We start from the raw sequence: 12,255 nt of genomic DNA, 5'->3' as shown, positions 1-12,255 counted from the left end.
ATTGTTAAGAGCCTTGCTTAAGGGCCCAAGCTTGGTGATACTGTGGCTTGAATCCCTGACCTTCCAATCAGTAATCCAGAGCTACCACTGAGCTACCACGTCCCCATAGCTAAAGACTAATTAGTCTGCCCAAGTCTAAAAAGTGGTACAGGTAGTCGTCGACTTACGACCACGATTGGTTCCGACAGACCGGTCGTAAGTAGAATAGGCTATATGTACAGTACTGTGAAATGATGCCGGAAGCTGGTACGCACTGTTGTATGCCACGGCTAGCGATTGTGGTTGTAAAGTCAAATGGTCGTAAGTTGCATAGGTCGCAAGTCGACGACTACCTGTAAATGTGGGGCTAAACTTCTGCACCACCATTCATACCAATAGTTTTAAAATGCAAGCATTTTTATGCATCAGTGTGACTAAAAAGTGGAAAGGGGGTTGGTTGACAGGACAAGGACTGACTTCAAGCTACCTTCATCTAAAATTTGACAAATGCATCAAGACATTTGGCAGGAAACCTGCATCTCATAACAGCGCTCAAACGGTGTCGAGGATGAACATAAAAGCGCAATCATCCTTGACGTCTCCTTTTGCTTGTGGTGTATGTTTGCACGTAAGTGAGTGCAACATATGCCCTGGGAACGAAATAGGTCTTACTCTTGTCTATCAAACACAGTGATCCTGATTGCCTCTATCACCTGAATAGTCAACCATCCTGTTCTTTCCTACTACTGGGAATATATGTTCCAAACACTGTGTTTTGCTTATGCTAGTATTTCACGTCATCTACACGATTGCATTCGATTTTTATTCACTATACAGAAAAGACAGAGATAAATAACAGAAAAAGATGCGAGTAGTGTGTTTTTTTTTTTTTCCTTTTCCTTCAGGAAGTAGAGGTAAGTCGGATGGTGTGGACTTCATTGTGCCCATTTATCTTTGTGTGTGAGTGTGTGTAAGAGAAATAAAAAGGAGCCTCACCATTGCGGTCAATGGCGAAAGGGGTGTTTTGCGTAATGATTTCATAGTTGCAGATCTGGCTGTACTGGGCCGAGCAATCCTGGTCCCAGGCCTCCACTTGCACAACACTGTCATAAATCTTCCCCTCCGTCACTGTGGCCTGGTACACCGGCTCGTGGAAAGTAGGAGCAAACTCGTTCACATCCTCGACCTGGATGTGGACCACTGCTCTGATGCACAGAATGAAGCAAGGTTGGAATAACGGAGAGGGGTAGGTAATAAAGGGATCAAATTGCACCGACGCCCTAGCGCAGACACCAATTTACAATCGTGAACACATTTTAACTTCAATCGACCTTCGATTTGAACTAAGACATATCCTCGAACTGCTTGGAAAATAGCATTAAATTCGAATAAGCATTTGTGCAGCGTACGAGTAGTAAATACAGTTTTTATGACCCGTCCGGTATACAAATAACGTACTACGCACTTGTGGCTCTTTTTCCAGCTGTCTCCCGAGACGTCAGCCCCACAGTCGTAAGCCTGAATGATGAAGGTGAACTCCTTTTGTTGCTCGCAATCAATAGGGCTCGACGCCTTCAGTACTCCTTCCCCCGACGTCTTGTTTAATACCTCCGCCTTGAACGGAGTGTCTTGTCCATGGATCTTAAAAGCACAAATCTCCCCTGAAACAGAAAAAGCAACAGGTATAATGAGTTTTTATATGTAGATTAGGTTACACCGACCAGGCATAAAATTATGAACACCTGCCTAATATTGGGTTGGTCCCCGTTTGGATGGCAAAACAGTCATGACCCATCGATTAACAGCAATAACTTCTTGAGCATTTTCAGCTACGATCTGTTGGATCGGACCACACGGGCCAGCCTTTGCTCCCCACATGCATCAATGTCATAATATTATAATGTCGATATATACTGAATAAATATGGGTGGAATATACAGCACTGCAATGATAGGTTCAGAATGGTGCAAAGATGCATAGCGGATGAAGTTCGGCAAGGCATTATCAGCTCTAACTTTCGCCAAAGAATTAAATATGCAGGGTACTGTCCAGATTCGCTGGCAGAGAAAGGATGCCTGCCTATTCCATTTTCTTTACCATGAATAGAGAGGCACAACGTGCCATAACAGCCCACAAGGCTAGAATTTTGAATTGCTGACTGCAAAATTACCGACCTAAATTGTTTTGATTCTTGTCTCCGTGGCACATTGTTAACTGGCCCCTTTCAATTTTTTGCCAAGGAGAATTCAATTATAAGAGCTGTACCGAGCACATCGTGCGATGTATATTTATTATTCTTTTCCTTGTACACATACAATTTAATTATGGCAAGTTATTGCCTTGTAATATTGAACTATGGGTGTTTTACTAGTGTCTTTCATCTTCTATATGCATGTGAGGAGATAAAAAAATAGAATAATATTTTAAGAGAATTATATTGGTTTATTGTCATGCCACGGAAAAGACCTGCCCACACGAGTGTGAAATATCTGTTGACACTATTTCTGAAGTAAAAAAAACACATTGCAAATGGTTGATGTCTTGCTTTTATATCAACTACAATGTTTTATTCAATACTTTCTCTGCATGGCTTTTCCAACAATTTTTCAAATTAGCAACAATGGTCAGGAAAGCAGGTGTGTGTTTGTGAAAGATCTTTTTCTCCTCTGACAATATACTCTATATTTAATTGGCTGAACTCTATAGTGATCAACCATAGAAGGCAAATAGGTGGTAAGACTTTTGCAGTACAGAGAAATATCTGAATTTGTTTTATGTTAACCGTATAGTCCACTTCATGTAGGGTTAGTTATTTCAGATTGCTGGAACTTTGATGCATTATTTCCACATTATCCCCCTCATAGTGCATCAGAAATCCAATATACAAACTATGCACACTAGGAAGTGCTGCAATATATGAAAATTTCTCCGTTTGAGATGTGTTAGCCTGATTTTTCAACCTGAAAACCTGATAGAAATGTGTTAATTGGGCATTTAATACAGAAAATTGCTCAATACTGCAACACCATAAGTTGCCCATGTTAAATACCAATGTGTAATATCAAACCCATGACTCAAACCAAGAGTTTCGGCCAAGGGTATTGATCAAAACTTGTACTATTGTGCCTCTTTCGTCATCCTACTCTCAGTTGTGTATCCACTTTAAAATCTGGAGCATTTTGTCGAAATCCTTTAGTAATTTAAAAGTAGTTCAGTGGATTATAGAAACAGGACACATATACAAATATTCAATAGAATACGCAATACACCATATGCCACTATACAGGCTATTTCCTTACTATTAAACTGACACTTGGCCCTCTGATGGCTGCATGAAATTTAATGATAACTGTTGTGTTATAGGATGTACTAGCATAATTACGGTGCATTGCACTGCTGCAACATTATTGGCTGACTGGATAATAAAAAAAAATTATAGCTTTTATACCCCCGCTAAACAAAACAAAATGCCAAGTGACCGCTAATCACCCCTTCTGCTTGTTTTACGTAGGTTCGTCTCTAGATTTACTCAACTTTCGCCACAGCGGACCATTCACATGTTTGATTTGGCACATGTTTTTACGCTGGATGCCCTTCCTAACGCAACCCTCCCCATTTATCCGGGCTTGGGACCGGCACTAAGGCTTGTGCAACCCTAAAAGCTGGGGTTGGTTCCCTGACCGGGGATCGAACCCGGGCCGCAACGGTGAGTGCGTCGCATCCTAACCACTAGACCACCAGGGAACCGTGTCTCTAGATTTACTAGGGGCTACTAAATCTGGCAACATATTTTTAAAATAAACCCAATCCACTATCAATTGGCTACATTCTAGTAAATTGTATTACTTTAGCCATTACACTTATCAAAACTCTTTGCTCTTTCGGTTCTCGGCGAGGTGCCAAGAATTGTGCATGCACAAGGTATTGCGAAGCAGTGAAGCAAACACGCAGAGAAGCTATTACGCACGAGAGTGCTCCGACAGTTCTGAGAACTCGGCGTCACACTCAGAGAGACACTTTCTTTCCACTCGCACACCAGCATCTACAATTTGCCGCTGAGTCAAGGTGCTATTCAAGGTGCCTCGCATTCATTTTAATGAGCGTGCTCGCAGAACACTCAGGTTGAACATCCTTGCGCTCGTGATTCAAGGGGCTGTTTAAACGGCATAACATCTAAAACAGAAGGTGGTGTGGGTTCATTGTTGAAGTGCTGTGCAGCAGCCAACATAAACAGAGCTGACATGAAAATGTTCCACAATGCCCCTGATTACCAAAAAGAAATGACTTATATCTTGTACAACAGTGGATAAAAATTAATGCATGACTGATTTGTATCGATGGGTGGGGGTTGAGGTGAAGAGGGTTCCCCCGTTCTCATTTCTTCTCAGCCCTTCTGTCCTCAAATGTCATTGGAAAGGCAGCGCTTAAAGGGCACAGCGAAAACTGATCTGGAGGAGAAAGGACAGAGGCTTGATGTAAGAAAGGTCAAGGCAATAGGTTAATATATAGAGTGTATATATAAAGGAATATTTGCAGTCTTATTTGCTCAATGGAAGGAAAACCGCTCGAAAAATTGGAGTGGGTGGAAATCGTGCTGGAGAGAAACAGTTTGATGGGAACGTAAGAAAGGGAGGCTGAGGAGATGTGTGAAAAGGGGTGACAACTGATGTCTTTCCCAATGGTAAAACTGACAAGCTGCGGTTTTGTTTTTTTTCAAATGTTTTTTTGCTTCATGATTTGGTCACCCATCAACTCCTACCCACCATCCAGCTTTTTCCATCGTATAACACCTACCAACAAAGGAGAATGAGTTATTACTATGTGTCTTACTGCAAGAATTGCAGATCATAGAAAAGCGCTATTATCCTTTTTCACATACATGAAGCCAGATGACTGTAATTGGCTGGTATTGTTGTGATTGACAGATCTTCCTTTTGCTCCTAGAGACAAATGGCTGTAGCACCACTTGGATGTGGAATAAAATATAAATGTGAAGGGTTTCACTCAAACTATAAACAGTTTGTTACAATTGGCACGAATGGTTTCTTAGCAATTTATTTTTATCTCCAAGTTTTGTCTCCATCGATAACCTCAACATTGATGAACCTATAAACTTTCTTTCGGCTTCTCTCCATTTGGGGTCGCCACAGCGGATCATCCGTTTCATGATCCGCATGATCGATTGGCGCATGTTTTATGCTGGATGCCCTTCCTAGCACAACCCTCCCCATTTATCCGGGCTTGGGACCGGCACTAAGAGTGCACCCACCTTGTGCAACCCTAATGGCTGCCAGGCCGTGGGCCTGCTCTCACCGCCGAATCTAACCACTTGACCACCACCTTGAGGACGATGGGTTCCCCTTATTGAATCTGGTTCCTTTGGTTCCTCACATCATATCAGGGAGTTTTTCTTTACTAATGGCTTTCTCGTTCGGGATAAATGTTGACCACCATGCTGCATAGGTTGTATGTATCATAATTCTGAGCTGAAGTCACCAAAGTGCATACTTCGAGGAAAACCAAAGAGCTCAGGGTACCATTTAGGGGCCTGTGGCAGTAATTACAAACATTGCTAATTTGTTGAATATATAATTCGAATCTAATAAAAGCATGCAGCTCTTTTTAGCATCCAGCAAGCACAGTACAGTAAAGTCTCAGAATGTTTGCGAAACTTTGTTCGCGCTTCGCAAGTATTACGAGGTTGAAAGAAGGTCCAAGTGGGTGGACTCGGTGGAAGAGGCAAGTGTATGAAAGGCATTGTTAACAATTGATGGAACAGCAGAGGAAAGTGTGGGGAGCTTTCAGTCAGAGCTCAAAGAAGTGCTTGCAATGTGTAATTATTGGCTGTTTCTGCTGTCAAAACTAATGGGTCAAAAAGTGCCTTTTGTCCGCCAAGCTTTTGGCAAGAAAAGAGAACTACCATGCATGTGACGTGTAGTACCACCTCTTTACTCTAATTGATAGGGTGTTTTATAGGACTTCCTCACACCTCTATCATTTGAAACAATCCTAGTGCATTTACTCCTTTATGCACACTTGAAGGACATTTACTATACCCATGTTTGTTTTGTTTTGTTCATATAATAAAACTAGCCAATCTGGCTAAACAAATATTAACAAATACCGTCATTCGTTTTTCTACGTAATTATCATTCAATGAATCTCATAACACTGTCACATGCTTGAAAGAATAGCCTTGTAAAGAAAACATGACTGCTAATATATTCTAGCTAGCTAGTTAAGTGCTTTAACTACACCGGCTAATATTTGTCAAAAAAGTGCGTGAATTCCTGAAGCCATAACCAGTTTGATCACAGCGCTAACATTTTTCTTTCATCTTTTAAAAAGGACAAGCATAAAAATGTCACCGTATTAACAAATTGCCTCTAAAATCTCAACCCCCTGATAATTTGTGGTTCAGAAAAATCTTGGGTTCTCATTTGGAACCTAACTAACAGCAAGTTGCGGATTATCTTACACATTTGCGGGAATCCGCAGCAGAACCGAATGTTCAGGAACAGATTATATATATTTTTAAAGCATGTCTATTACTTTACATTTTCTGTTGAGTTTGCATCAAAAAGGAACCAAGTTACTTACGTAATGTCTGGATGATAGGGGCTGCAGGGGTGCATCCAAAACACACCGATTTTTGGAACTCGCAGGGGGTATTGCGGGGGGTCTTAGAACATAACCGTATTGGGAAACCTTTTTTTTTTTCTCAGCCATATGTGGTACATTCCACATTGTTGGAGGCACACAATTGTATTGGATGACTTTGGATGAGAGAACCTTGAAACTTTTCCATCTATTCAACTAAGACACCAAAATTTGTTCAGCCGGACAATGATCCTGTGCACCCTGATGCACCCTCACCTACATCACTACCTGGAACATCTTCCCATTCGAGTGAAGGTTATCATAAGTGCAATTGGGGACCAAATTTGGAATTGGAAGTCCAAAAAGTCAGGTGTCCACTATCTTATGTCCATATTGCTTTTATTGGTATATGTGAATTTCTCCAAAAGGAGAGCTTACTGGTTTGTGTTAAAAAAAAAATGTTCTGAGATGTCTGGCCATTATAAAAGTTGCAGTATCAAACTTTTTCAGACACAAATTTGTGCACAGTGCTTTATCCAACACACTTTTACAAAACTAGCTCACGGATAATGCCACAAGGAAACAATATATATATTTTTTGCAATCTTATCTAGAGCTGAAAAGACGAAGTAGAATAGACTAGGAGGTGGAGGGAAGGTGATTTAGCAGCTTTAACAGATTTTGACCTAGGCCAACTTCACAGCATTTTTTTTGTTGCTCCTTTTATGCTTCTTTGAACAAGCCGAATAGGCTAAAGGCAATATGCAAATATGGATCTAATTGGCTTGTCAGTACTGCGACCGCCCCATTCGTATGCGTGACAGGAAATTCGGCTGTTCCACTCCTACATGTAATTAAGTTCTTGCAATGTATATTGCATCGCACCTTGGCTCGATGGACTGTGTTTGAACAGGCCCTGTCACTTCCTGTCAGGCATATCCTCTTTCACTTCCTACAGCCTCAAGCAATTCTTTGATGATTTTTTTTTTTTTTGGAAACCTTATCTTACACCCAAGCCAGTGACACAGTGACAGGCAACTTTATAATTTTTAATTTGTACACAATATATTAGAATTTCTTTCAATTCTATGCAAAATCACATACGTAAATATTCACAGCCTCTGCTCAATACTTTGTTGAAACTCTTTTGGCAACAATTACAGGCTCAAGTCTTGAGTATGATGCTACAAGCTTGGCACACCTATTTTTGGGCAGTTGCTCCCATTCTTCTTTAGAACCTCCATTAGGTTGGATAGGGAGTGTTGGTGCACAGCCGTTTTCAGATCCTCCAGAGATATTCATAGGGGTTAAAGTCTGAGTTCTGGCTGGGCCACTTAAGGACATTCAGAGTCCAGTTCCTGCTTCTGAAAATCATCCCCACAGCATGATGCTGCCACCAACATGCTTCACTGTAGGGATGGTATTGGCCCGGTGATGAACAGTGGATGATTTCCTCCAGACATGACGCTTGGCATTCAGGCCAAAGAGTTAAGTTCTAGTTTTTCATTATCTGAGAGTCCTTCAGGTGCCTTTTGGCAAACAGCAGTTGGGCTGTCAAGTGCCTTTTATTGAGGAGTGGCTTTCGTCTGGCCACTCTACAACACAGGCCTGATTGGTAGAGTGCTGCAGATATGGTTGTTCTTTTGGAAAGTTCTACTCTCTCCACAGCGAAACGCTGAATCTCTTTTAGATTGATTATCAGGTTCTTGGTCACCTCCCTCACTCAGGCCCTGGAGTCCTGGGGTTTCCAAACTGTGCCACTGTGCTCATTGGGACCTTCAATACTGCAGTAATTTTGATTCCCCAGATCTGTGCCTTGATACAATCCTGTCTTGGAGGTCTACAGGCAATTCCTTGGACTTCATGGCTTGGTTTGTGCTCTGACATGCACTGTAACTGTGGGACCTCATATAGGCAGGTGTGTGCTTTTCCAAATCATGTCCAATCAACTGAATTTACCACAGGTGGACTACAGTCAAGTTGTAGAAACATCTCAAGGATGATCAGTGGGAACAGGATGCACCTGAGCTCAATTCTGAGTGTCATGCTAAAGGCTGTGAATACTGTGAAAGACTCTTTTTACTCTTTTCACCAAACTATTAATAGAATGATATTAATCACTGATCATCTACAATCTACACTGATCAATATCTATTAGAATAAGGCCATGGATGTTGTGGCAACTTAGACAGGAGTTTCTTCCATCATTTATTATTCTAAAAATGTTCTGCTTAATATTGAACTGATGCTGAACTATGTTGGTGCTAAGTTTTTGAAAGTTAAATGAAAATACTTCAGTAAAGTCCAGGTTATTAAAAAAACCTACTACAAATTAAATTTTCTTAATTACTGTCCACCACTTGAAAAGAGCACTGGTGCCTGTATATTCGTGACCGAACAAGTGCCTACAAGTGACGACCATACGCCAATCATACGGCATGACCTTCTGGAATCATCTATACCGCTTACGCCTTTTAATTTATTTAATGTAGCCCGAGTCTCCAAGCTCTTTATCACTATCCAGTGCTGTCAGTTACTAAGTTAGAGCTTGAAAGCAGAGTGGTTAATAAATTCAAGGGTGAAGTTTAAGATGAGTTCAACAAGAGAGTTAAAGGAAATGTTTCGAGATAAGAATACTTAATTTGCTGCAATTGGAAGTAATGGATGTTTGGCTTAATGATGCGTCTGGAGACGCATTCATTGGGGGGGGATCTCACCCAACCTGTTCTATCCATCTTTGTTTTAATTCCAGGTAGTCGAGGCGAGACGTGTCTTTCAAATATATTTTGGGTTTTTTTTCAGCCCATATTCACACATTTATATGTTTAAAGATAAAATATAGTGATTTGAGAGAGCAAGAGAGTTGATTACGGCATATAATTAAGACAGCCGAAATGATGCAATGTGTTCTACCGAACGAGACAGGCTTCAGTTGAAGTATTCACGGCAAGTAATGAGCCAAATGTAGCACCCAGCCCACTTAAGTATAGGTGGTGTATTTCAATGACACCATCTGTAACTATCTGTTTAGTGCCCCAAATATCTGTTTCGATTTAAATGAGGTGATTGAATGAATCTTCAAAAGCACAGAGAAGCAAGACGTCCAAAGCAACTGCCATGAATGGCTAGTATGGGTTAGCATTTTCTTTTTGACAGCTTGAAAAGAAGATCTTTAGAGGAATAGCACTATCCTAAAAAGATATATTTAAAAAAAATGAATAAAAAAATACCTAGATTCTTTTTCTACTCTTTTCTACAGACTTCATTTGGCACCATGCATTTAATGAATTAAACAGCAATGGTCTGTGTTGTGTGTAGAGGGAATGGTAACACAAGAGTATGCTCTTATACAAAACACAACTCACTACCACTCTCAGAAATGGGGAAAAAAAACGATTCCAGCTCATGTTTTAATTATCACCTCTTCAGTGGCTTTACATGTTTCCACATCTGTAAATTCTCAACATAGGTAGAAAGTGTAAATTTGACTTCTTTTTTTTTTTTCTTTTTTCCCCCCCCCAAACCAGTCCCAGTACGTAAGGGCGTTAATATTAAAGTTGTTTTTCTGGAGGTCTTGGTTATAGAGGTAAATGTCCCCCAGGACTATGTATGAGTATGAGTGGTACCATTGTAAACCATACATACATGTACAGGAGGGAAAAAAACAACGACTACCATAGCACCATATTAACCAGAGTAAAAGAGGTGTGCTGCGTTTTGCTCACTCCCAAGTGCATAATTAGGAAGACACCGCTGTGACTAGTTCCTCGGGCGTATGTCTTCACCTCGGGGGAGATTCATAGATAATGGACATCAGTATGGCAGATTACTCATTAATCACATGGCATGAAAACATTAAGGTGCACGTGCTTGCACTCAAAACTGAACTTTTCTCTCATACACGCTTAATTATTTCGCAAGCTGCCAACCCAGACTGACCCGAAGTCTGCTGGTGCAAGAGGGAGTTTAAACACCTTTTCGGAATGTGACGTTGTTATCATCTAGCAAAATGCTCTCCTCCGGCTAAGAGCCGACTGTCGGATATGACGCGGATGGGAAGAAGTGTTTAATAATATGGGATTTGCTCTGTGCTATAGAGACTGGGAGTAGTGTCCTTGACTAAGGATTTACAATGTCAAATTAAAATTGTTTAATCTTGCCTATAGTCGACTGATAGTCGAATCATGTGTGTGTTAGGGGTTTGGGGGGCTGGACAATGACGACAATGAGTGTGCACCCCCATATACCAAAATGCCATGATCCTCTTTTAATAGCCCCACTGTGAAGTTTCGATTCAGAGATTGGTAGTCGAATCAGGCTCCCCCTATTGAAGCATCAATCTTTGACTATTTGGGGGCACCCCCAGCTGTTTGAAATTATGTTAATGATCTAAGATTTAAATTTGAATATATCCTGAGTAATGAATTGTTTATTAAAATATAATGTGAATAGCTACAAGGTCAAGAGTATTTGTGGAAAAGGGGACTGGTTCCAAATGCCTGTGTAAGTGGGTGGGAAAGATCAAGAGCTTTCTTTAAGGAAGGGTGGGTTTTTGGGTGTGGTTGGCCATGTCTGCAGGAGTGGGCAGAATTTTTCCACAAGGTCTGTAGGAGTAGGTGGGACTGATCAAGGTCACATGTACACTGTTCCTGCCCCTCTCCTCTCCGTGGATCTTCACACTTCTGTGCAGCTTGGGACGGTCTCTCATCAACACCTTGGGTGGTTCCATGTAATTCCGGAGTAGAACGGGTGCTTTGAGGATGGATTGGACTGTAGTTAATGTCAACAGTCTGCTACACTGATTTAGGAATACAGTTTGCTTCTGATCATCATCACTGCACCCCGCAACATTGTATATCTGCTTCAAATGGACATTTGGTGCAACCCAGATGAGGATGTGTTCCCTCTTGAGTCTGGTTCCTCTCAAGGTTTCTTCCTTATGCCATCTCGGGGAGTTTTTCCTTGCCACAGTTGCTCATCAGGGACAAACATACTTACAAAGAACATATTTACGTTTAATCACCACATTATTTGTGTAAAGCTGCTTTGAGACAATGTTCATTGTTAAAAGCGCTATACAAATAAAAATGAATTGAATTGAATTGAAATTGAACATGTTGCTGCAGGAGATTGTTGGATTGGTCAGGTGTGTCCAAGTTTGTTGAATTGGTCACTCGTGTCTACAGGAGTTTGTTGGATTGGTCAGGTGTATGTGCAGGAGTTTGTTGGATTGGTCACTATTGTCTACAGGAGTTTGTTGGATTGGTCAGGTGTGTCTGCAGGAGTTTGTTGGATTAGTCGTGTGTCTTCAAGATTGAGGTGGATTGGTCACTAGTGTCTGCAGGAGGATGTTGGATTGGTCAAGCGTGTCTGCAGGAGGTTGTTGGATTGGTCAAGTGTGTCTGCAGGAGGTTGTTGGATTGGTCAAGTGTGTCTGCAGGAGTGGGGTGAATCGCTGAATATTACCATCGGTAGTTTTAGCATTTATTTATTTTTATCAAGTCAAATCCAAGCCTAAACTGATTTTTGTTTCTATTGGCCCTTTATTCAAAGGATGTGCTCATTCCTCTACAATGCCTTTACTGCATCATATGTGCAGTAGGTATATATAGACAATGCAAAGTAATGTTTTTGTTTTGTTACAAGGTTAAATAAAGGTCATCACAACAATCTCAG

General features: G+C 41.0%; 1 protein-coding gene and 1 long non-coding RNA gene across 3 annotated transcripts in view; one reads left to right on the top strand and one right to left on the bottom strand.

The window, feature by feature from the left end:
- The window catches only part of clstn2a (calsyntenin 2a), a 71,828-nt gene that overhangs the window by 24,245 nt on the left and 35,328 nt on the right, over window positions 1–12,255 (bottom strand). For both annotated transcript variants that reach the window (XM_083541694.1, XM_083541695.1), the window contains 2 exons: window positions 1,445–1,640; window positions 976–1,184 (listed from right to left, as the gene is read on the bottom strand). In XM_083541694.1, the coding sequence (XP_083397820.1) occupies window positions 976–1,184; window positions 1,445–1,640 (405 nt within the window). The remainder of the gene's footprint in view (window positions 1–975; window positions 1,185–1,444; window positions 1,641–12,255) is intronic.
- Window positions 1–12,255, top strand: part of LOC310726413 — a 77,376-nt gene that overhangs the window by 37,036 nt on the left and 28,085 nt on the right. The window lies entirely within an intron of this gene.

Source organism: Silurus aristotelis, assembly GCF_946808225.1.
Source record: "Silurus aristotelis genome assembly, chromosome: 5".
NCBI lineage: Eukaryota > Metazoa > Chordata > Actinopteri > Siluriformes > Siluridae > Silurus > Silurus aristotelis.
The sequence above is the reverse complement of the archived record's forward strand: the minus strand, read 5'-3'. Positions and strand labels throughout refer to the sequence as shown.